The 23,532-nt window shown below is 35.5% G+C and overlaps 1 protein-coding gene across 1 annotated transcript in view; it reads left to right on the top strand.

Moving 5' to 3' along the window:
- Nucleotides 1-5,005, top strand: part of LOC6045567 (L-ascorbate oxidase) — a 42,105-nt gene extending 37,100 nt beyond the window's left edge. Inside the window, 2 exon segments of the mRNA XM_038263732.1 lie at nucleotides 4,199-4,603; nucleotides 4,606-5,005. Coding sequence (XP_038119660.1) covers nucleotides 4,199-4,603; nucleotides 4,606-4,874 — 674 coding nt within the window. The 3' untranslated portion in view covers nucleotides 4,875-5,005.
- The last annotated feature ends 18,527 nt before the right edge of the window (nucleotides 5,006-23,532 follow it).

The following is a 23,532-nucleotide window of genomic DNA, read 5'->3' as shown; positions in this document are numbered from 1 at the left end:
CCAAATAAAAGATTTGCAGACAAAAACATGCTCGAAATTGGGATTTTATTGATTTTTTCACCAAAAACCCTTCAGAAGGTCCACTATAGGAAAGGGGTCCACTAATGGATAACGTACCCTAGTACAAATATTTGAAGCCATTTCTTACTTTCAACTTGATTTTTTTTATTAAAACGAAAATTATCAAAAATTCTCAAATTTAATAAGGAAAAATAAAAATTTACAGATTTTTTTTTTGTTTTTGTAACCTCAAAAAGTACAATCTTAATTTTTTTCGGATCCATTAAATGTTTTCCAAACTATTCAAAAACTAACTAACATTGTATGCGAAAAAAATCTTATAATTTCATAATTTTCGCAAAAGTTAAACTTTCGGTGAAATTAGGGGAAGAGGGGGTAATATGCGCCCCCTAAGGGAAAACTGTGATTTCTCAACAATAACAGCATTTCTATGGAAGAATTTTGTTATGTGTTCTAAAACAACTATTATTCTTCATCATCCATGTGAAAAAAGTCTTGAAAACCCTCAAAATTGTTTAAAAATAGCAATTTTCTTAAAACATTTTAGATTTATTTCAAACAATCATGCGGGGCAACATGCTTCACAACATTGGAGCAAAATGCACTACAACAACGGGGCAAGATAAGCATAAGCATAGGTGCCCACCCGCAGTTGCTACTCCGTTATTGACCAGGACCTCCAGAAGTTACATCCACGAGCCGTGGAAGATGAGTGGGTGCTATCTTTCCTCGCTTCGCAACTTCTCAAAGGCCCCTATCATGCTGATCAATATCGGCGCCGGCCACGACCAGTGGTAGGGTCACGGGGAAGTGGATGGGAATGTTAGTCCGATACTTGAGTGATAGAGACCGCCCAATCGACTGCTTCTCCGACAAAGTATCACATGAGTTTTGAGGGGGTTAGTAGATGGGTATGAGGTCAGGATTCACGAATGGCAGTGATGTGACCATGAGCATTTTGTTTATCGGTTGAATTTTTTAAATCTTAGGCAGCCGGCTGCGGAAAGATAAATTAGTGATGATTTAGAAAGTTTTTTAATCGAACGCGTGCCAACCGAGCATAAGTGCTATGGGCTGGACTTATCAGTATATTTTTACTGTTTCTACAATTTAGATAACGCGAGCAAATTTCAAATCTCTTCGCAGCACACAATACACGACAAAAATGCGAAACAAAAGGCACACACAAAAAAAATCACTTTTCACTCCGAATATTTTTACGACCACGCGCTCCCTTTGTCAATTATGCACTCGCACTACAACAACGGGGCAAGATACACCACAAAAAGCACCGGGTAAAAGCAGTTTTCACTAGTCACCACTAGATGACACTGCTGTTTTTACAAAGAAGCATCACAGCGGTGCATTTTGCCCCGACCACGGTTTTAGCATAAAATTCAACTAAAAATACATTTTTTGATATTTTTGGACTAATCTATCTATAGCATACTGAAGATTATCATTAAATGCTTTTCATAGTGTCCAAAAATCATATTGAAAGTTCAATGAAAATTAGATCAAAAAACAACATTTTGAAGTTTTGCCAATAATTTCAGTTGTTTTTATCCTACGATGCTCAAAATTTTCCAGCATGGTTTTACAATGTTAAGCTTCCAATTTCTATGATTTTTTCTCCGAAAAATTCTTTTCTTGTTTTTAAAATCTTTGCATGGCAATATCTCAGCAACTAATGGTCTTATCAACAAAGTTCATAAGAGCAAAATATAGAGAATTTTTCATAGCTTATTGAAAATATTTTGTTTTCAAAAGTGGGCACTAATTTAAAAAAATGACAAACTGAGACTATTTTGAAAAAGTTACCTAAAATGGCTATAACTTGAAACGGTGCACATTATCAAAATTTCACTAAAGTACTTTTGATTACAAAAAGTTTTTAAATGGAAAAATAAAGTTGAAAAATTTTGCGACCAGTATTTCGATTTTTTTTACATCAGTATTTATTCAAAAATTGATTATTCGGTCAAAGATTTTTTGCACATTCTGGAAATTTCTGAAAAGTTGGCATTTGAAAACATATTAGAAAATAAAGAAAAATAGTGTTTTTTTTACCAATCAAAGTGACAAAAAGTGAGTTTAAAAATCACCTAATTTTTTTTATCGTGTATCATTTTTTTCAGTGTAGACCTTATCCATACCTACAACTTTGCCGAAGACACCAAATCGATCAAAAAATTCCTTCAAATGATATAGATTTTTGAATTTTCATACATCATATTTGTATGGATAGCTGCCGAATTTATATGGAAAATTATATGGACAAACTAATGATGCAAAATGGCTTCTTTGGGCATACCGAAGGCACCACAAAAAGTACAAAATTGAAATTAAAAAAATTAAATCGATTTCGTAGAGAATTGCTTAATTCCGGAAAACACCCTTTGAATAGAATTGTAAGTCAATGTATTTAATCAATCCACCGTTTCAATCCAAACAATGTTGAAAAGTATCAATGTCAGTGCTGAAAAGTAGAACTTTTCAGCATTTGTTTTGAAACGTGTTTCTATTTAAATCTTTTATTGTTGGTAGAGTAAAGTAGGTTTTGTCGTTCTAGAATGACAGGAAAAGTAAATAGTTTACAGGGGGAATTACAAATTATTCAGTGTTGGAATTCGAGCGAGAAGAAGGAAAGCATTTCTCACTCGCGAGCGAGGAAGAGAACTTGTATTACTTTTCTCTTCTCGCTCGCGCTCGCATTTTCGTTCGCGTTCTCGCTCTCGCCGCGAGCGCTCGCGAGCGCCTCGTGCTAGCCGTTCGTCCAAAGCTAGCAATTTGTTTATTTGGTTTCTGAATACGAACCAGGCGATGGTATAGAGGTGTAACTTCAATCGTTGTGTTGTTTTTTTTTCGTTTCTGACACGTTCAACTTCTCGCGAACGGGCAATTCTGGCTCGCGAGAAAGCCCGTTCGCGAACGGAGGAGAGCACGGGAAATCGGTGAGTTTCTCTCGGCAGCTCGAGACTCGCGGCGAGAACTCGAGAGAGAAATTTTTCGCGAGAGCGCGATAAATACCAACACTGCAAATTATATATTTTTTCGCTTTTTAATTATCTGAAGTGTAAATTTCCATAGGATTTCGGATAATCAAGTCTGGACTATACTGATATTCGATTGATCGTAACTACATATCGTACCAAAACTACAAATGAAATTCAGTTTTTGGAGAGAAATTAATAAAAGAGAGAAGAGAAGAGAGAAAGTAAGAAAGTACAACATTCATATTGTTTTTTGACATTGAAATAGCTATATTTTCGAGATATTCTTGTTGAGCATACTAAACAAGTAGCAGCCTAATTAAACAATTAATTTAATTATTAAATTTTTAGTGAAATGATGGTTTCTTGTATTTTTCGTTTTGCAAAATTTTGTATTTAATTTTGTTATGCCCGAAGAAGAGTTGTTTTTTCTTCATTTTCAGTAAATTGTTTTTGAATATCCTGCCAAACAAATTTTACCATTTAAGTTGTAATGCGTCGAAATTTTATGAATTTGGAATAAAGAAATGAACTGTCAATTTTATTGGTGATAACCGGGGCAAAACTTTGAATTTATTTATTTGAGACAGATACGATGATGTTAGGTCAATGTAAGAATTTTAAATTCCTTCTTTTAAATCATGTAAATTGTTCATTTGTAAACAGCAGTAACACAACATTTTCAAAAAAAAAAATATTTCTAGCAAAACATTGTAATAGAGCCGAAGCCGAAGTGTAAACAAAGAGTCTATCCTGCTCGTTCCAAATGTAAACATCAACTGACGTGAGCAGGATTGACTCTTTGTTTACACTTCGGCTTCGGCTCTCTTACATTGTTTTGCTTGATATTTGTGTTCTTTTTATCTGTGTTTTTTTTTTTGAGAAATACAAATCAAATCATATTTCGTAGTTTTTGTTTAGGATTTACGGAAATGATATGTTTTTAGTTTGAATTCTCAAAATGGCCAACATGATTTTTTTTGTCTTCAAGATTCGATCCTTTGGTGTAAATTTACAAATTATTTCGCAAGGTACATTCACCAAAAGCAAAATACCAATGCTGAAAGAATCCAGAATTCGATTTCTCGAACTTTAAAGTGATTTAGGACCTACCCTTGTTTTAGTTTAGTTTTTAATTACATATAAAAATAAGATTTAAACAATTTTCCTTCCTTCCCCGCCAGTGATCAACAACACCAACCGCCTGTACACGCCCCAGCTGAACCACATCTCGATGCGGATGCCCAAGATCCCGCTGATGCCCGGCAAGGACCTGCTGGACGAGAGTCAGTTCTGCAACGCCAGCTCGCTGCGGGAACAGGGCATCAACTGTCGGGAGCAGTTTTGCCAGTGTCCGCACGTGCTGCAGGTTCCGCTGAACTCGACCGTCGAGATGGTGCTGATCGACGAGGGCTTCACCTTTGACGCCAACCATCCGTTTCATCTGCACGGACACGCGTTCCGGGTCGTCGGGATGGAGCGACTTGGGGGAAACGTAACGGCCGAGGAGGTCAAACGGTTGGACGAGGAGGGCAAGTTACCGCGGCGGCTGAGGGGTGCCCTGATCAAGGACACCGTTACCATTCCGGACGGGGTTACACGATCATTCGGTTTATTGCGAACAATCCGGGCTATTGGTTGTTCCACTGCCACATTGAGTTCCACGCCGAGATTGGGATGGCGCTGGTGCTGAAGGTGGGAGATCGGTCGGAGATGTTGTCGGCGCCGGCCAACTTTCCCACGTGTTCGGACTTTACGCCGGATTACGGGAGGCTGCAGAATTCCGGAGTTGATAGAGCAAGTGCCTTACAAGTATTGATTACGGTGGCCGCAGTGATGACCACGTGGCTTCGATTGTGAGAATGAGATTTTGCGTGCCTGTGCGTTTGTGATATTTATTTTGTAAAAAGTTGGTTTTTATTAAATAGTTAAGAGATGAAATGGACAGTGTTTTGAGTACAAAACGATTTAAATAAAAACGTTTAAAAGTCTGCGAGTGTAAATCATTGAACCGAAATGCCCTGATGAAGGTCCACCCTCTGATGTGAGAATTAAGTTGTTAAATAGTTTGGAATCTGTTGAAGTGGGTTTGCCTGGCGGTGAATTACTGGCATGTCTTCTGCAAATGATGGAAAATCGATGGACTGCAGATTTGCAAGCTATGCGCATGCGTTGAAATTGAAAAAAAAACAGAAATCATGAGATTTACTCGCTTCTAAACTTTAGATATCTATGCATATGATCTTATCGTTTTCAAGCAGGATTTCCTCATTCAATAATTTTTTTTTATTTTAAGTTTAAGCAACTCAACATCTATTGCTTCTTTCAGCAATTTCTAGAGTTTTGTGTTATTCGTGCTTGGCCTAGATTTCTTTACCACACACATATAAAAATCTCGAAAATAAATTAATGAACATTTAGTGATTAAAAATGAAATAAAAACGATACTTAATCCACCCTTAGGTGGTTGGTGCCTTCCTCACATTTAAAGGGTGCTATCCAAAATCCAAATGTGCGTAAATAACACTTAAGTGCTTATAACTTTTGATAGGGTTGTCAGATCTTCAATGTTTTAGACGCATTGGAAAGCTCTTTTGAATACATATCCAACGATATGTCGCATGAGAGATCCGGACAACGTTTTCATCAACATATCTGAGATCCGGCCTCCAAAAAGCGTATAAATAACACTTAAGTGCTTATAACTTTTGATAGATTTGTCAAATCTTCAATGTCTTGGACGCGTTGGAAAGGTCTTTTTAATACCTTTCTAAAAATGTATAGCATGACGGGTTTTCTCACAAAAACCACCCTTTTTACAATCTTCCGGACTTTTGTTAAAATCGTTTTTTTAGCATAACTTTTGAAGAACTTAACTAAACTGCATAATTTTTAATAGCGACTTATGGGACCCCAAGACGGATCGAATGACGCCAAAACGGACAAAATCGGTTCAGGCAATGTCGAGATAATCGAGTGACAATTTTTTGATCAACATCTCACCACACACACAGACATTTGCTCAGAATTTGATTCTGAGTCGATAGGTATACATGAAGGTGGGTCTAAGAGGTCTAATTGAGAAGTTCATTTTTCGAGTGATTTTATAGCCTTTCCTCAGTAACGTGAGGAAGGCAAAAACCGTGTGCTGCTGAATTTTTTTTCTGACAAGTCCTAATCCCGTTGCAAATATGTTTCAAAGTTTTTGTCGAGACTGTAACTTCAATTTTATAACTCCCCCCCCCCTCCACTTTGGTCAGAGCCGAGGGACATAAACTTCAAAGAATATTTTGCAACGGCCTAACTAGAAAAAAAAATAATTACAAATTTCAAAATTTCGAAATAAAAGCTATCTCCAAATGTTTGAAACATTATTACAGTCATGGTACTATCAAAAATTAGCAAAATATCTATAAATTTATTGAAATATTATTTATTTGCGTTTTTCAAAATTCAAAATGTGTAAAAAAGTTAAAAAGTCTGTAGGGGAGAGTGGGGAGACTTGATCCCCTTTTTTTGTATCGCACATAACTCTGTCAATTTCTCACAAAACTATGAACTTTTTGTATGAATTGAAAGCTTAAACATTCAACTATGTTTGGCTTATAAGGGTATTTCATCAGATAAACTCTTCGAATCATGCCAAGCGTTTTAAAAAAATATTTTAAACCGGCATTTTAAAAAGTTGGGGGTAATTTGATCCCCTTTCAACGTTTTTAGAAATCTTAAGCAAAATGTTTTTTATTCATCCAAACTGTTAATTTTCTATAAGTTACAGCAATTTCACATTAAACCTTTACGTTTGTGTTTAAAATATAACAAGTTAAGCATGCAAAATATTTAAAAACTTAAAATTTTCTTTTTTAGACCAAAATTGAGCGTGTTTACAAAAGCTGGTAATTTTTGTTTACAGAACTTATGAAAAATGGTTCAAAATGCAGTAAGTTATGTACAACTATACTAAAGAAAACTATGTACGAAACCCCAGCCCAATTATTTAATCTTGAGGCTGATTCCAGTGACTGTAAAAATGCAGGGATCAAGTCTCCCTAAACGCACTTTTTTAAACAATTGATTGTAAAAATAGTATGACGATAAATTTAACGTCAAATGCGTAAGGGGTTTGGAGTTGATATGTTTATCAAACAATTCATGTATAAAAAATATTTTTTTGAAGCTTTTTTGAGTGTTTGCTATACTTATCAAAACATAGAAAAAAGATCTCTTGGAAGTTTTTTGCAGCACTTTTTAGAAATATGTGTGTAACTCAATCTTAACATTTTTTTTTTTTTCTTTGTTTTCTACAATGAGTTTTAGTCAATTTCGCACAACTTTCTAGAACAAAGCTAATTGTTTTACCCACATGCTGACGAGATACAGGCTTGGGATCAAGAGTCCCCGGGGATCAAGTCTCCCCACTCTCCCCTATTTGATTTGAAATATATAAATAAGTGTTATTCAACGTATTCTGATTTTTTCACAAACGATTTTACTTTTATTTTCGTTGAAAATTTCATCTTGAAATAAATTTTGCAATTGCCTGAGTAATTTATTTCTCGCATTCAATTATTATTTTAAGAAAATCTAAATCATTGTAAATTTTTGGTACGCCAGTGAAACACTGCCATTTGAGCTGTTTTTGCTTATCTACAATGTATGGGAGTAGGTGGGAAAACTTTAATGTTTACTACTCGAGTCCGCTGCTCCATTATTCAGTTCAGTTTATCTTGTAACTTGAAACATCCCTTCTCTGCATAATGAAAATTGTTATAGAGACAGAAAAAACACTTTAAAATGTTAATTTTGATCGTTATTTGTTTAAGTTGTTTAAATTAAGCATTTTTATGTGTATCACAAATACAGGAAAAATTATTCAGTCAGGTACATTCCAGTCTCAAAGTGTTCTAGAATTAAATTGTTTTTGCAGATTCGGAAAGTTTTTTTTTTCGATAACATTCAAAGCAATGGAAATCTTGATATGGTCATGTTAGTAAGGCCATGGCAAATTTTATTTTAAATTTTTGTCCTCGTCCCCTTCAAATTCCTCAAAAAATCGAGGAGCAGAAAAAATATATGTCTGATCACGCCTTCCGTCGGACGGGGAAGTAAATGTTGGCCCCGGACTAACCTAAAAAGGGTTAGGTCGTTAGCTCAGTCCAGGTGTAGGAGTCGTCTCCCTGGATCCTGTCTCGGTGGAGTCGCTGGTAGGCAGTTGGACTTACAATCCAAAGGTAATCAGTTCGAATCCCGGGGTGGATAGAATCTAAGGTGTAAAAAGAGGTTTGCAATTGCCTCAACAATCAAGCCTTCGGACACCTAGTTTCGAGTAGGAATCTCGCAATCGAGAACGCCAAGGCAATGCTGTAGAGCGAATAATTTGATTTTGATTTTTTGTTTTAACGTTAATTCTAGATTCACTAATATTTTGCAAATTTTCGGTAGTAAATTCATTCTCTACGATTTCGCAAATCGACTTTACATTTTTTTTTAATTTGGATGGAACTTTATCCCTATGTCAAAAGAAGAAATTTTGCATCATTAGTGTTTCCATAAAAGTCTCCATACAATGTTGAGCCCTGTTCATACAAAATGGGTATGTAAATGTTTGAAACTCTGTATCTTGAGAAGAGATTTTCTGATCGATTTGGTGTCTTTGGCAAAGTTGTAGTTATGCTTAAGACTTTTCGGAACAAAGTAGGTACAAACGGAAAAAAATATTTTCCAATTTTTATCTTTATGTTTTTATCACTAAAAGTTCAATTCCCAACATAGGTGTTTCTTGATTTTTGAAATGTTGTTATATCTTTAAAAAAAGACATCTTCTGAGCCATAGTGCGTGATAATGCAAAATCGGATTTTGAGTTATAATTTTTCGAAAAATCGTTGTTTTTTTGCTAATATTGAAAACCTGGACCACGAAATTATTGAAAATCATTTTTTGAAGCAAAATCTAATATGCAATGCAATACTTTACAATTTCATAGTTAAAATGTACCATTTTTAATCTATAGTTAAAATACTTCTTGAAAGAAAAGAAACCCCTGAAAAAATATTTTTGTAAACTGAGAAAATCTCCTGAAAATGCGCTTTTTCTGATTTCAATAAAAAATAATTTAAAAAAATTTACTATGCATGGTTTACTTTTGAAAAGGTCTATCAACAGAAAATTTTCCTAATTTTGTTGTCATTCACTCGCAACCACAAATTGAAAGCGACAAAAAACTGCTCTGACCATTTTCTTTTCTTTTTTACTCTCTTTGCTCTCCTCTCACTTCAATCGGGTAGTACAGCGATTGGTTCAGAGAGACCGATTGCGTAATGTCGCTCAGTCGCTGAGTCGAAATAGTTTGCGATCGGCTTAGCTTTTATCAGTTTTTAAACTGTTTAGAATCTTTGTTTTGAAATTTCGTTGATAACACGGCATCGGAGACACAAGCAATTTCCATCATGCCAAATACAAATTCACGGCAAACTCCGGTAGTGCAGGCCAAAAGAACGCCGATTTGGTACATTGTTATAGATTCTCCTCTCTGATCGTATTCGTGAGTGACTCGGGTCGACGGACGAAGTGGGCAAAGAAATTCACGAAGTATTTGTGTCGCTGTGAGATGCGATTGAGCAAGTCGCAGGCAGCCTGAGTGTAGTGTTCGCTCGCGACTGGTTGCGAGCTCCAGTCGGCAAAAATTCGCTCGGCGATGAGTGAATGATTTCTGATCTTTGAACCGTTGGACCAATAGTTTTCGAAATATTATTAGCCTGCAAGGCTAGGTGACACTTAGAAAAAACCATTTCGAATTCTCTGTGAGGCTGTATCTCAAAACAAACTACTCGATTTTTAAAATCTCAGGGAGAAAATTATAGGACTTTTCTCAGCTTTTCAAAAATATTTTTGAGGAGTGCTTTTCTTTCAAGAAGTATTTGAAATTGCAAAAAAAACGAAAAGAAATCGAAAATGTATACCCAAACGCATCTATAACTTGAAAACGGTATATTTTATCGAAAAATTGTACAGTTCTCGATTGAAAATTTGATTTTGTTTCAAAAAATGATTTTTAATAATTTTGTTGTCCAGGTTATGATATTTGAAATCAATTTTTTCTCTAAAAAAAGGTATCTATGCTCCATCACACACTTTGGCCCAGAAGATGTTTTTGTTAGTTCCAAAAAATAATTAAAAAAATAAGTGATTTGGGAATTTAACTTCAGGAATTAAACGTTTTCATCTTCAAACATGCCTTAAATCGTTAATCTGCTGCACGCCCTTGAAACGCGACTTACTTAAATCTGTGAAAATTTGATTTGTTTAAGAGAAAAAATCTAATAAGTTTTGGGGGTCTAGACGGCTATTCGGACGTATTGCAAACTAACCAGAGATATAGAAAATTAAAGAATTGTTGAAAGCAAACATCCGATTTTGATCTCACCAGTAGAAACCTAATCCTAATGAACTCACCCAAATAACCCACCTTCCATTCCGCAGAAATTCTTCTGTTCCGTGGAATTCATGCTGGTCCATTGAATCGAATCCTGACTCCGGGGGGGCCTCCCTCCAAATTCCAGAAATTCAAAACTGTCACCCACAGCAAAAACAAACATCGAAAAGGGGGAGGGTAAGGCAACGTCTGCAACACTGCTGCCAGAAACATCCCACCCAAACATCCTTCCAGCCAGACAGGAGCAGAACAACCACGTGGTGTGTGCGGCGGCGTGTGGAATGTTTAAATGCTATTGACATTGCTAATTTCTCAAGTGCCCTATATAATTTATAAACGGGATCGACGATGACGACGTCCACGGTGATGACGAGTGGCCGGGCGACGTTCACCGGAACAGGGAAACAAAATATTATCAAAGTTAAACGAGGGGGAAATCGAAAATTGCAGCCGGTTGGTGGAAACAAGGTGAATTTGCTGGACGAAAATCGAGGGAGGAGAAATGGTCCTGGAAATTTGTTGCGCTCTATTATGGTGATGTTTTGATGTGCGCTCTGTTGAACTGGTAGCATAAGTGGCTGGTTTGTGCGATGACAAATTGTGATTAATTTGGGCTTTCGTCACTATCGTGCAATTAGTTACAGTTTGGTAATGTTATCGTGGGAATTTGAAATTAAACGATGCGAACGTTGGAGGATAGATCCCACCAACCATTTTAAAGATAAGCAGTTCTGTAGAATTTCTGAAAAATTGAAACCATCGACTCCTTAGGGGTCAGATAGGTAAGCATTTGTGTATCTTTTGTTTCTTTATTCAAGTCCCCATACAAATTTAGGGGAGGACAAACATAGCACTTTTGTAAATAGGGGGAGAGGGGGTAATATACACCCCCTAAGGGAAAACTGTGATTTCTCAACCATTACAGATTACTGTGGAAGAATTTTGTTCGATGTTCTAAAACAACTAATATTCTTCGTCATCCATGTGAAGAAAGTCTTAAAAAACCTCAAAATTGTTCGAAAATATCAAATTTCTAAAAACATTAATGATTCATTTCAAACAACCATGTGGGGCAATATGCACCGCAACAATGGGGCAAAATGCCTTACAAGAACGGGACAAAATGCACCAAAACATGGGGCAAAATGCACCGCGTAAAAGCAGTTTTCACTAGTCACCACTAGATGACACCGCTGTTTTTACAAAGGAACTTCACAGCGGTGCATTTTGCCCCGACCACGATTTTTGCAGAAAATTTAATTAAAAATGCATTTTTTGATGTTTTTGGACTCATCTATCTACAGAATAGTGAAGATTATGGCAAAAACTATATACCTCAATACTTACATTAACAATAAATGCTTTTTATATTGTCCTACGATGCCCACATTTTTCCAGCATGGTTTAGCAATGTTAAGCTGCCAATTTCTATGAGTTTTTCCCCGGAAAATTCTTTCAAATACCGAGAAAAGCAGGGGTGCATTTTGCCCGGGGTGCATATTACCCCTCTCCTCCTAATCAAAAATCTGTATCTTGAGGTGGGATTTTTCGATCACCAATCAGCAAAGATGTAGGTTATGATTAGGACTAGGGGAAATATACCCATTTTAATCACTCTAAGCCGTTCGACCGATTCTCATCACTTTTGCCGTTTTCTGCTATTAAATCAACAGATGTATCAACAATAGAGAGTTGCTTGCTCACTTTTATTTGAGCTATTTATTACTTTGGAACAGTCAAAAACATTTCATAAAAGCTGTAATTCATGATAGGCCGATAATAGAAATAGGCTGAGAAAGGGTATAGTTCCCCTATTTCGAAAAACAGGTTCACGGAAAAAACATAATTTTTTTTAAATAAACTTTGTATCATAAAAACTTGATTTGGACAAAACTTCAATTTTAACTTTCTTTAATTTTGTTTCACATAGGGCACGTTAAATACTTAATGTTTTGCAAAGCTTTTTTTAAAATAGTGATTTTGGAAACTATTAAAACTTACTCGAAAAAGCTCAAAAATCTTTTTCTTCAAATTGAAGCCATTTTTATGACAGAATTTTCTGCATTTTAGTTATTTAGTTTAAAAAACCCCGTCCATCTCTGACGAAAATATATTAGAAAAGCCGAGAAAAATTCTCTATAATTTTCTTCTTTTGGATATTGTTGACCATTTGTTGCTGAGATATGGTCAAATTACGAAATAGTAGTTTTGCAATTCCGTCGTGAAACTACTTACATTTCCTGCAATTCTTGAACGACGAAATAGCCTACTTATCTGTACCAAAAATAACAGAATCGAATAGCAACACGAGATTCAAACCACATTTTTTGTAATTTCGAATAACACCCTTTGAATGGAATTGTAGGTCAAATGTCCATGTATTTCAACATTTGTTTTGAAAAGTGTTTCTATTCGATTCTGATGTTTTTGGTAGAGAAAAGTAGGATGTTTCGTCGTTTGAGAATGACGGGAAAAGTTGGTAATTTCATGACGGAATTATAACAGACACATTCTCCGGCAATGTACACCTTAGGATGAAATTTTGAAAAGCGTGTATGAGCTATTTGGATATTTTTCCTCGATTCTAGACTATTTGAAGCTTAAAAAATCATGGTTTTTATTAATTGAACTTTTGAATATCATTATGTACAAGTTGGTTAAGTTATGCAACAATTCGTGATAAAATCAGCGTTTTAAAACATTTTTCTAAAAACTCCTGGTTTTCAGCGAAATAACATGGTGGGGGTATAACATGAGCGGGCCAATCAATTCACATGTCCTTGTACTGTCTATTAATGTCTTATAATAAAATCATAACCTACAGTTGCACAAACTAACAAAAACTATGATTTATTTTGAAACTAAAATTTCGTAACGTTGTAACGCAACGAAAACCCCTGTTTTCAAAAATAGTGCGCCCTCAGTTCAATTCAAAAATGTCTAATATTTTTCAATCTTTTTAAAATAATATCTTTAGATTTTTTTGATCTTTAGATTTTTAGAATCACGACAAAGATTTCAAAGGGATCAAATTGTTCGATTTAACCCTTAAGAACACTTAGAAAACGTTACTTAATCCACCTTAAGGTGGTTGGTGCCTTTCTCACATTCATGTTGTCTTTTAGGTTGTACTTACAAATAAATTTAAGAGCTTTTTTAATTTTTTAAATTTTTTTTGTTTAATTTTTTATTTTTTTTTATTTTTTTTATTATTGTTTTTACCAGAACAGCAATTTTCAAATCTTTTTTTACCAACTCTCCAAAATAAAGGAGAAAGGGGGGGCTGTAATTGAATTTAAAAGTGCTGATATGCCAACAATAGGTGCACGATGGAAATGCATCCTGTCCCCCTAGTCTATGTAAACAATGTCTTATGAGTTGTATATTTCAGTAAAAAGTTCGTGTAAATACTGACTTTTTCCAGAAGAGACGCAGACACTGCTTGAGCAATGTGGCAACCGGGCGATATGCATGCTGCGCGACTCGCGCGCGTAACCAAAAAGACCCGGTCTTTGAGGTTATGCATAAATCACCCTTTTTAGTAGCTACAAAAAAACTTTTTCATGGCAAAACTTTAAAAGTACTTCACTAAACAGAATAAAATTTAATAGGGTCTTAGGGGATCCCAAAACGAACAGAATAAGGCGGATCCGGCCAAAATCGGTTCAGCCAGTTCTGAGATAATCGTGTGGAAAAAAAATCATGTCTACACACATCCCCACAGACATGTGTTCAGAATTTGATTCTGAGTCGATAGGTATATGTGCAGGTAATTCTAGGAGGTGTATTTAAGAAATTCATTTTTCGAGTGATTTTATAGCCTCGCCTCAGTGAGGTGAGGAAGGCAAAACTCATTGTTTTTAATTCTTTGCATGGCCATATCTCAGCAACCAAAGGTCTGATAAACAATGTCCAAAACAGAAAATCATAGAGATTTTATTCTCATTTTGTTTTCTAAATATTTGGGTTTAGAAATCTCAGAGGATGCACACAAATTAATGAATAAAAATATAAGGATTTTACCTGCACATTTTATAAACATAAAAATGGCTTTACATCGAAAATGGTGGCTTTTATCGAAAAATCATAATCCCACATCCAAATGCCGTAAAACACTGTTGAACATGATTTTTTTGTGAAACATTCATTTCAGGTTTTTATTTGGCGTCCGCGTGCTTGGCTAGAAAGTTTAACTTTTCACTCTATGGGTCATTCCTTCCCAAGTGACCACGCGTCCAACATCGACCTTCACCAAATCTGCTCATGTTTGGCATGGGGGTTGTTTTTGCCCCAAATACAAAGAATCCAAAGTTTGGTGACATTTGGTCCACCCCGCGCCCGTGGCACTTTTTCTGAGATTTTGAAAAACCTCATTTTTAAAATGGATTTTGCTAAGAGAAAAGTTTACAAAAAGTGAACTTTTGGGTATGCACATTTGAAGATTTTTTGATGTAGAATCGAATGGCGTACTCAAAATTTACGTACAGTGTTGCCAGACATGAAAATTTTTCGCTTTAAGTTTTAAAATGCATTTTTAACCCTTTGGACGAGCACTTACAGGAAAACTGACAATTGCATTCGATTGCTGAGAGTTTTGTACATTAAATTCAATCAAAACCTCAAGGTAAAATGAATATTTCTTGAGATATCACATTTTTAAGTTGGAAAGCTCTGTATTGCACAGCAAATGTTTTACATAACCATCAATTTTCAACAGTACATTGCGTGAGAGCATAGTAGGCCTTGAAATTTGAATATTCTTTTTTTTCAATATCTAAACGGAAGCAAGTGAATGTCCCTAAATTGAATTTATGTATGTATGTATTTATGTATGTATGTATTGTATGTATGCATTTGAACCTTCGTCTTGGCAGGACTTGGCGTGGTTCACGGATATAAAAAAATGACAAAATGTTTAATTTCGAGCGCATCAACCGGAATTTTCTAGTTTTATGGCCCCAAAAGCTAGCCTGAAAATGTGAGCTTAGGGGAAGGTGGGGCAAGACGACCATATGGGGCAAGAGGAACAATTGCTCGTACGGCAGTAATTTTTACAATTTTGATTATTTCCAGTATGAGGAATTGTTGTTAGCAATGCAATTAGCTGATTCTACTACCACATATCCGCCAAAACGACGTAAACGCCACGGGGCATAAGATTTAGTGAAGTTTTTTTCAAAACCTTTGTTTTCTTATAATATTTGGAAATTGCAAAATAAGGCTTAGGGTTCGTTTTAAGGCTCATTTTATCAAAATGCTATTTTTCCTAGATCAGTAGTGTCCCTACCAATGACATGCACCTATTACGAAGTATGATTTAATTTTTGGTTATTTTTGTTGAGAGCTTTTAAAAATCTTGTTCAGGTGGGGCAAGTTTACCATATTTTAGTATAGAAAAAATACGAATTGCTGCAACAACATATTTAATTGGGAAATAAATACTTGATAGTACTTAAGAGGCAGTATTTGTAGATTCTGCTCGGTTTGTTCTAGAGGTCGTATCGAGTTGCTCCGATTTGGATGAAACTTTCAGCGTTTGTTTGTCTATGCATGAGATGAACTCATGCCAAATATGAGCCCTCTACGACAAAGGAAGTGGGGTAAAACGGGCATTGAAGTTTGAGGTCCAAAACACATGAAAAATCTTAAAATTGCTCGCATTTCCGTAAAACTTCATCAATTCCAACTCTCTTAGATGCATTCGAAAGGTCTTTTGAAGCCCTTCAAAATGTGCTATAGACATCCAGGATTGGTTTGACTTTTTCTCATAGCTTTTGCAAATTACTGTTAAAAATTGATTTTTTTAAAACCTTAATAACTTTTGGCAACAGCCTCCAACACCCATACTCCCATAGGTCAAAAGTTAGGGAATTTCATGGACTATAAGCCTACGGTATTAACTTTTGGCCAATCGCAGTTTTTCTCATAGTTTTTCGATTTTTCTAGAACAAACATTTTACAACGTTAGTTTTTGCTCTGTAGGCCTCCATAGCGGCACTTTTTGGTCTCAATTTTGACATATTCGGAATCCTCAGAAAATTTTACATTAGATTGAGGTGTTGGAATTTTGAATTTGATTGAAAAAAATGCCATTAAGAATTAATTAAAATATTATTTAGCATTTTGTCGGATTCGGGATAAAACAAGTTTTCGCCTACTTGATACAGCGTTTGACGTATTGATCATAGGGTAAATAAGATCTATTTATTTTTTTCAATAATGTTTTACTTAGTTATTTTTTAAATCAAAATTATAACTCCAATACTTCTGACTTACGTGAAATTGGCCGAGGATTCCGAATATGACAAAATTGAGACCAAAAAGTGCCGTCTTCTTGGCCTACAGGGCAAAAACTAACGTTGTAAAATGTTTGTTCTAGAAAAATCGAAAAACTATGAGAAAAACTGCGATTGGCCAAAAAGTTAATACCGTAGGCTTATAGTCCATGAAATTCCCTAACTTTTGACCTATGGGAGTATGGGTGTTGGAGGCTGTTGCCAAAAGTTATTAAGGTTTTAAAAAATCAATTTTAACAGTAATTTGCAAAAGCTATGAGAAAAGTCAAACCAATCCTGGATGTCTATAGCACATTTTGAAGGGCTTCAAAAGAGAATGCATCTAAGAGAGTTGATGAAGTTTTACGGAAATGCGAGCAATTTTAAGATTTTTCATGTGCTTGGACCTCAAACTTCAATGCCCGTTTTACCCCACTTCCCTTTGTCGTAGAGGGCTCATATTTGGCATGAGTTCATCTCATGCATAGACAAACAAACGCTGAAAGTTTCATCCAAATCGGAGCAACTCGATACGACCTGTTTCACATCGGTGAAAAACTCGCTCTTAAAAATTGTGAACAATTGTTAATAAAAATGTTCATACAAAATAAAGTGATATTATGAAAATTTACTATTTATCATCTTAGTAATATTTTTTTTTCGTAAAAACGATAAAATTCTTAGTAAAATATTATTATTTAATCTAAAAATGGAAGAAACCTTTCAAATACATTCTAATCTGATGTATCTAAGTGATAACAGTTCAATTGTTAGCAAATTAACATGTTTTTTCATGCATTGTTCCTCTTGCCCCAACGGGTTGTTCGTCTTGCCCCACTAGTTGAGTAGAACGTACGGAAAATCAAAAATTTTAAAATCAATTTTTTACATTAAAAAACTGGACTTTTTAAAAACTGTTTCTTACAAAGTCTTAGTCAAGACCTAGAAAAGATGATTATAATAAAATCCGACAGATTTTTTAACTCTTTAATGGGTTATAACGAGCATTTCCTTAGCTTGTTACACTTGCCCCACATTCCCCTATTTGGTTAGGGTTGGTGGGTCCAATTTTTACCTGAAGGATTTTTGGAGTTTTTTTTTGCAAAATTAAAAACATGCTCAAAAAATTAACCTATTTCTTTTCGGGATCAATTCCTAGCGCTTTGCGATGTTCTACAAAGTTGTTCCCGGATCAAAATCTTTGAGAATTTTGACAATAAGAAAATTTGATAGCGTTTTGGGAAACTTTGTCGAAGAAGATGTTAAAAGTGAAAATTCCCCATAGTAAATTAATTAAAGTTCAATTCTAACTTCAGGTCAAAACTGGACCCACTAAACATTAACCAAATGGGCTCATAATATCAGGCTAGCTTCTGGGGCTATAAAACTAGAAAATTCCGGTTGATGCGCTCGAAATTAAACATTTTGTCATTTTCTTATATCCGTGAACCACGCCAAGTCCTGCCAAGACGAAGGTTCAAATGCATACACACAATACATACATACATAAATACATACATACATAAATTCAATTTAGGGACATTCACTTGCTTCCGTTTAGATATTGAAAAAAAAGAATATTCAAATTTCAAGGCCTACTATGCTCTCACGCAATGTACTGTTGAAAATTGATGGTTATGTAAAACATTTGCTGTGCAATACAGAGCTTTCCAACTTAAAAATGTGATATCTCAAGAAATATTCATTTTACCTTGAGGTTTTGATTGAATTTAATATAAAAAACTCTCAGCAATCGATTCTACGTAAAAAAATCTTCAAATATGCATACCCAAAAGTTCACTTTTTGTAGACTTTTCTCTTAGCAAAATGCATTTTAAAAATGAGATTTTTCAAAAATCTCAGAAAAAGAGGGGGGTGCCACGGGCGCGGGGGTGGACCAAATGTCACCAAACTTTGGATTCTTTGTATTTGGGGCAAAAACAACCCCCATGCCAAACATGAGCAGATTTGGTGAAGGTCGATGTTGGACGCGTGGTCACTTGGGAAGGAATGACCCCTATACATTATTTTAGTTATGGTACTGTCAAAAATTTGTATAATTTCAATGAATTTATAAAAATATTCTTTAATTTAGAGATTTAAATCTTTTTTACTATTAAAAGAGCTTCAAAGTGTTGTATTCGATAAGAAATACACAAATAAATGTTTTGCAATATATTCTAAATAGTTTTAAATCGATTTAAAAAATATTAAAGCGATTTTTTGAATGATACGCAACCCTGTGCAATACTGTGATCTGGTTTAAAGCATTCTTTCTTTATATCGCCTTTGCTTTGCAATTTATTCAGATTTTTTTCACATTTTTTTCCTACTCTTGGTAAACTCTTAGTTAATAGCAATTATTGTTCAACTCCGTAATACACTTCCAAAGAACTTCTTGTAACAAATAGGGATTTGTCTGGTACACAGAAAAAAATCAATTCTCGTAATCGTGAATTAAGATCACGAATGTGAGAACCACGAAGGAATTTATTCATGAGTATTTGCACTATAAACGTGAATATATTCCTTCGTGGTTCTCGCATTCGTGAATTTAATTCACGATATTGAGAATCGGGTTTTTTTTAGTGTAAATAGCGGTCATTAATTAGTTATAGTGTGAAATTTGCTCTGTTTTTAGAATCGAAACGAAAACGAAACTATTGGCACTACGCCCCGGGGCATGGCCTTCCTCTAACGTGGGATTTCTGCTCCAGCGCCTCTGACGAGACAGGAGAAACCGGGACCGACGTTTTACTTCACCATCCGATAGAAGCTCAGTGGATAAGGCGGGAATCGAACCCGCGTCTCATAGCATCATCGGGATCGGCAGCCGAAGCCGCTACCCCTGCGCCACGAGACCCACAGAATCATGGCATTTTATTCACGTTTACGTGAGTGGTCTTCTGTGCGTGGAAAACGACTTGATAGATGTAGCTTCAATGTTTATACTAAATAAAAATAATTCCGTACAATTTATTTTCAGATTGCATTGAATGGATATGACATAATAAGCAAGAATATCTTAAAAAATAATAAATTATATAAAATTATTAAAAAATCCCTACGAAATTATAAAAAAAATTCTTATCATATCGTCATATAATATCATATAAACAAAATATGTTTTGCTTTTTTTATGCTATCAACTTTTGTTTCACACTTGAACTGATTGATCCACTTTTTTTGGCATAACATCAATCGTGTGTCAACAACACACCGACCAGCTCTCTGAAATCAAAGCAAATAAAATGCAGACCCATCCAGAGGCCAGCTGGTCCTCCAGATCCAGATCCTGACATAATTCTAAAGTGGTCACGTGGCGTAGGAAACGCACGCGTGACCTTGCGCACGCACACGCTCGCGTGAAATTGTTCTATTTACGCTCGAGGCGATAAAATTTACATTGTAATGCCTCGGGTGAAGGATTTCCCCTGTTTTTAACTTTATTTGATCGGATGTGCTGCACAAATCATATCAACGATTGGTGAGAAGGTAACAACAACCGGAAGGGAATAATTATAGGGACGATGATTACCCAGGAAGAACTTTACATTGGTTAGGGTTGAAGGATAAATTGTGGTCATTTTTCAATTAGTCTTCGAAATATATTTTCTAAGCATTATTTTCAATAAAAAAACGTTCATGTTAACAAAAAAAAGATTTGATTTAATTTTCAAAGAAAAACTTACCCAAATAATTTAAATATTTGCATTTCCAAACATTGAACAGCCTACCCTAAAGCGAGTCCTGTTCCCACTCTTAACAATTCCACATTTTCTGAATTGGATTAGGATTTGTTTTTATTTGCGTTTAATATTATATTTATGATGTTTTTCCAGTGGTGGCAAATCAGGCAAATCGCGAAGGGTTGCCGAGGAGGACAGGAGGGTGCGCGCGCTTAAATTAGGGTGCATCGATGCTCATCGGGCGAAAGTGACGAAAGCATATGTCCTTGCTATTCCTGTTTTTCCTTCCAGGTTAGGGTTAGGGTCCGTTGATAATGATGTTTGCGTGAATATGCAATCGAAAAGGGACGTTGGCCGGAAAGTGTGCCCTTTGTTGATGTGCGTGTGGGAAACGCATGTTTCCGGTGGATTAGCTTTGAAAACTTTTCAATTGGTTTGACATTTCCGCGTAAAAGGATTTGCCCTCTATCGCTCTCAATGCTATCTCTGGCTTTGTTTGTGGTTTTAATAGCTGGAGTGAGTAGATTAATGGTCCGGTTTGATGGCATGGTTTGTGGGTGCTCGAGCTTTGATTTGTTGTTCCGTGGGAAACACAAACAACAACGGATCTGCTTTGATAATTTCATTCGCATGAGAAAATCAAAAAGACATTTAAAACATACTTGTTTTGAAATAAACACTAGTAATGAAAAATGACGACGGTATGAAACAAAAATCATTTTTTTATTTTATTTTTATTTTTTTTTCTGCAAAATTTATTTCAAGCCAAAAAGTTGACTCAAATTTCAAGAAAATGTGATTGAAATTTGATGTTACGTAACTTTTCCCATACTATGTGCAGATTTTCCGGAATCGTTTCCAGAGTGGCTAAAGTTGCATTTTTTGGCGTAAGAACCTTCCCTGGACTTATCTTTATCCTACAATACTTCAAAGTATTCAGGAAATGTGCAATTCAAGATGGCGAAGTTAGAATATTGGAAATTTTCGACCAATTTTCGATATCTAAGAAGCATTCTAAAGGTTTTTTTTCAATACGAAGAGAATCCGAAGCATTATGAAAATCCAACTTCACGAACCATTGCAAACTAAACAATTGCAATTTCTCGTGACGGGACAACGCTTCCATATACAGTAGTTGTTCGGTAACTGGGCGTTGTTTAACTGGGCTGCTTTTTAACTGGGCGCTCGATAACTGGGCCGTAGCCCGGTTAAAAAGCAGACAAACGTCAAAAAACCAAAACAAACCAAAATGACAGAGGGGTTAATGGATGCAAAAATCATATTCAATACTTTTTTCAAACTTTTGTTTAATTTCACAATTAACCCTCTCACGCCCATGGTTACTCCAGAGCACCAAAACTTTGAACTCAAATATCTCGGAACTGACACAACTTTTCATGATGCTTTAAGTTGCAGGTGTTCGTGTAGAATGTATACTAACATCTTCCCAAATTTCATAAAATTTGGTTAAGCACAAGCAAAGTTACAGTGTGAAATGTAAACAAAAATGGGCCAATTTTAGGGAAATAAATAAGACCTGTTTTCGAAAGCCCGTAAAAATACCAAACACAAAATTTTATGAAACAAAAAATGTTTTGCTATCATTTGAACCTTGGACAAGAACCCCTGTGAATAACATTGTGAGTTTGGACCGGTTTTAAGTGTTTTTCAACCTTTTTCATTTGGTGCACCAGAGCACCACCTAGGCATATGAGCAACTAAATATTCAGGAGCACTTTTTTCTAAATTACAGAAAAAGCTTATTTTTATCAAAACAAAAGTTTATAAACGTTTAGACTATTCATAAACAAGACAAAACATTGTTATTAGACCAATAGTTTTATTATTTTCCTCATTTTCATGAAAATGGTTGTTTGTGGGTTTTGAATGAGCCAATCAAAGAAAACCTGAAAATGCAGAGATTTTAGAATTTGTAGTTAATACTTCAGAAATATGGTCTTACAGCAAAGAATATGTAGTTTTCAACACATTTCGATGCGTTTTCAAACAAATGAACCAATAGATTTGAAGAAAACGAGATTTTGTGGTTTAAAAAAAAGTTGCTCATTTTCCTGATGGTGCTCTGGTGCACCACTTCAAATTCTACTTTTTTGCCCCAATTCGATGTTTGTGGGTCAAAGTAAAGTATTTCCTGCATTATTGTACCAAAATTAAGCCATTTACTATTTTTACGATAAGCAAACAGCTCTGGGCGTTAGAGGGTTAAAGAAATATGAAAAGTTAGCATTGTAAATAAATTTGAGTAACTTTTATTTTTATATTTCATCTGGAAAATATTATGCATCGGTGGTCCCCTCGTTATTTTTGTTCAGCCCAGTTAACGAGCAACATTCGGTGACTGGGCTACGTTCCCAGCCTAGTTACCGAACAACTACTGTTAAAAATAGGAACATTGGTGTGGAACTACGATTTTCGTGTGCGCCGGCCACGACCAGTGGTAAGATCACAGGGAAGTGGATAGGAATTTTAGTCCGATACTAGAGTGATGAAGACCGCTAAATCGGCTGCGTCTTCGACAAAGTATCACTACCACGTGAGATTTGAGGGGGTTAGTAAGTAACGAGTATGCAACCGAGTAAGTTCTTGAATTCAACTTTGCATTCAATATTGTATTGTCCTGTTCTTAGGTTCACAGATTCCAATCAAGTTTCTTGGATTCTTATGGCATTCTTAATCCTTTTAGTCAACTAATCCTCGATGGTCTGGTGGCTAGCATTTTTGTCTGCTGACCCAAAGGACGGGGGATCGAACCCGGCCGCGAGCTAATGAATTTTTCGTTCATATTCAAGCGTTACATCGTGCTGCCAACTGGTTTTAAAGTGCAAGAGTCGAAAAGTGCTGAGTTATCGTATAAAAATAGACGGCGTAGGGAACTATACCCTTTCTCAGCCTATTTCTATTATCGGCCTATCAGCACTTTGATCATTAATTACAGCTTAAATAAAGTGTTTTTGACTGCTCCAAAGTAATAAATAGCTCAAATGAAAGTGAGCAAGCAACTAATCATTGCAAAAGTGATGAGAATTGGTCGAACGGCTTAGTGTGATTAAAATGGATATATTTCCCCAACTATCTCGCCCAGCAAAATGAAATCGATAAA

This window comes from Culex quinquefasciatus, chromosome 3 (assembly GCF_015732765.1).
Source record: "Culex quinquefasciatus strain JHB chromosome 3, VPISU_Cqui_1.0_pri_paternal, whole genome shotgun sequence".
Lineage (NCBI taxonomy): Eukaryota > Metazoa > Arthropoda > Insecta > Diptera > Culicidae > Culex > Culex quinquefasciatus.
Note: the sequence above shows the minus strand (reverse complement) of the source record. Positions and strands in the feature narration are given on the sequence as shown.